Consider the following 2,076-nt stretch of genomic DNA (forward strand, 5'->3'; position numbering starts at 1 on the left):
CAGAAGTTTGGGATTGCGCGGATTAGGCTTTGCATCCTGGATATATCTATCTCACCGTTTTAAAAGCCAGTGAACCATGGTGTGACATTTATGAGATGCGAGTTTAGGACTATGAATACAAATAATAGTAAATAAAATTTTAAAATAAAAAGCTTAAAACTGTACGTGGTGTTACCTCCTCTCCGATTCGCCATTATCCTCCCCAACTGGTATATCGCGTAAACCGATCAATTCAGATTTGAATTTTCCCTAGGGCATATGAATCACCGACTCTGATGAAGTTGACGAATGCGATTACGATTATGAGCTGCCTATATAAGCAGCGACATTTTGAAACACTGAGTGTAGAGTTAGGTGTTAAGATTTTGAAAGCGCACAGAACCCCGACCGCCAAGCAACAATGCTCGCCACTGAGAAGATTCATGTCAGATTCGCCTTAGTGTCCGTGGCGATTTCAGTTCTTGTTTTGTGTAACCCCACGGAAGCATGGTACAAGCAAGCAACTGGCCCAAGTTACTATTCAGTGGGCAGAGCTTCGGGTCTGCTTTCAGGAATCCGGAGATCACCTTACATCAGGAGGTCTGAGTCCGAGTCCGTGCTTGAAAGCGGAGAGTCTTCAGAAAACAACGCGATTTCCGAGCCGGGAGACCGAAAGAACCCATTCCTGAAAAACATGGCAAGTAGAGCTTTTAACATTTGCAATTGGTTGGTCGCTCTTATAGCCTACATAGATAATATAGCAACGATTGTAGATTATGCATCTGAGGGAAACATAAATTCGGCATTTGGACATCTTAAAAGGAAGAGGAAATGTGTGGTGACAGTATATAATTCTTGACTTTTACATAGGGCTTATAATAAATAATATTTCGTTTTCTCGGACTGTGGACCGAAGTCAACTGCCAACTAAATCGCGCGTAAAGAACGCTGTCCACCAAGAGGTACAGTTAGTGCACGGCGCGCGGTCTCAATCATGGAAGTTGTAATAGCCTATTTGTGTACAGGACGAGCATTAGTTCTATTTCATAAGACATGCGCAACATTGTATACGATTGAAGAGAGATCACTTTATTTGAACACAATCACCAGCCTATCTCTATACAACGGTATCTATCGACCTGTCACCAGAGCCACAGGTTCACATAGTAAAGCGTCTGAAGGGTTACATGACTTTTTTCAAATGATGTAATTTAAGACTACTATATGCTAAACCATGGATTTACATACAACTCCTTAATTTAATTTCTGTTCAATTGTCAGAACTGTAATTTTAGTTAAACACCCTATAACCAATTATTGTTCTTCGATTATGTTTTCAGGCAGTGTGCGTCAAGGACATCTCGCCAAACCTGCAAAGCTGCGAGCTAGTCCAGGACGGCACAAGTGTGTTTCAGTGTAAAGCGAACGTGTTCCTGTCTCTCGATTCACAAAACTGTCTCAACGCCTGAATCGAGTTCTTAATCCGTGTCAGTCAAAGTACATCGCCTCTTCCACGGGAGAGTTCCAGCGACGAGAAAAGCGCATTGGACCGACACTGAATGTCTCCCATTTTACAAGACAACATAAAGTAGCCTTCGGTATGTGTCAGAAATGCTCATTCTGTTTTGCCCTTCTGCTCGTAAATGGGCAACAGATGTATAACGTTATAATTTATTTGCTGCTGTGCCGAACACCCGAAAACACGTTGCTTTGTTGAATTAAAAGTACATAAACTGTTGACTTTGTGTATATTTGTATCTATGATGGATTTATGAAGTGAGAAGTGCAACATTGAAATATTTCATGAACTCGATCCACAAGCCTTAGAAATAATCAGTGTCTTGGTTCTGATTAATAGGTGGCACATCATTTATTTTGTATCAAATTATAAAAATAGATAGATAGATAGATAGATAGATAGATAGATAGATAGATAGATAGATAGATAGATAGATAGACTTTATTCATTCCGAGGGAAATAAAAAATCTCTGGGTGCCAGACAGGGTGGTTTAGTATCTCAAAAACATCTGATCTCACGTGATTTTCACACACAACAGTCTCTTGAGTTTGCAGAGAATGGTGCGAAAAACAAAAAA

The 2,076-nt window shown here is 40.3% G+C and overlaps 1 protein-coding gene across 1 annotated transcript; it reads left to right on the plus strand.

Annotated features, from left to right (window-relative positions):
- Nucleotides 1-362: 362 nt before the first annotated feature.
- Nucleotides 363-1,677, plus strand: LOC133115320 (neuropeptide B-like). Its single transcript, XM_061225174.1, has 2 exons — nucleotides 363-680; nucleotides 1,324-1,677. Exons 1-2 carry the CDS (start codon nucleotides 401-403, stop codon nucleotides 1,446-1,448), a joined length of 405 nt encoding a protein of 134 aa, XP_061081158.1. The 5' UTR covers nucleotides 363-400; the 3' UTR covers nucleotides 1,449-1,677.
- The last annotated feature ends 399 nt before the right edge of the window (nucleotides 1,678-2,076 follow it).

This window comes from Conger conger, chromosome 16 (genome assembly GCF_963514075.1).
Source record: "Conger conger chromosome 16, fConCon1.1, whole genome shotgun sequence".
NCBI lineage: Eukaryota > Metazoa > Chordata > Actinopteri > Anguilliformes > Congridae > Conger > Conger conger.

Excerpts from the sequence above, each read along its gene's own strand:
- LOC133115320 (XM_061225174.1), top strand. The coding sequence starts at position 401 with ATGCTCGCCACTGAGAAGATTCATGTCAGATTCGCCTTAGTGTCCGTG. Across the intron at positions 681-1,323 it reads ATTCCTGAAAAACATGGCAA|TGTGCGTCAAGGACATCTCG; the intron begins GTAGAGCTTTTA and ends GTTTTCAGGCAG.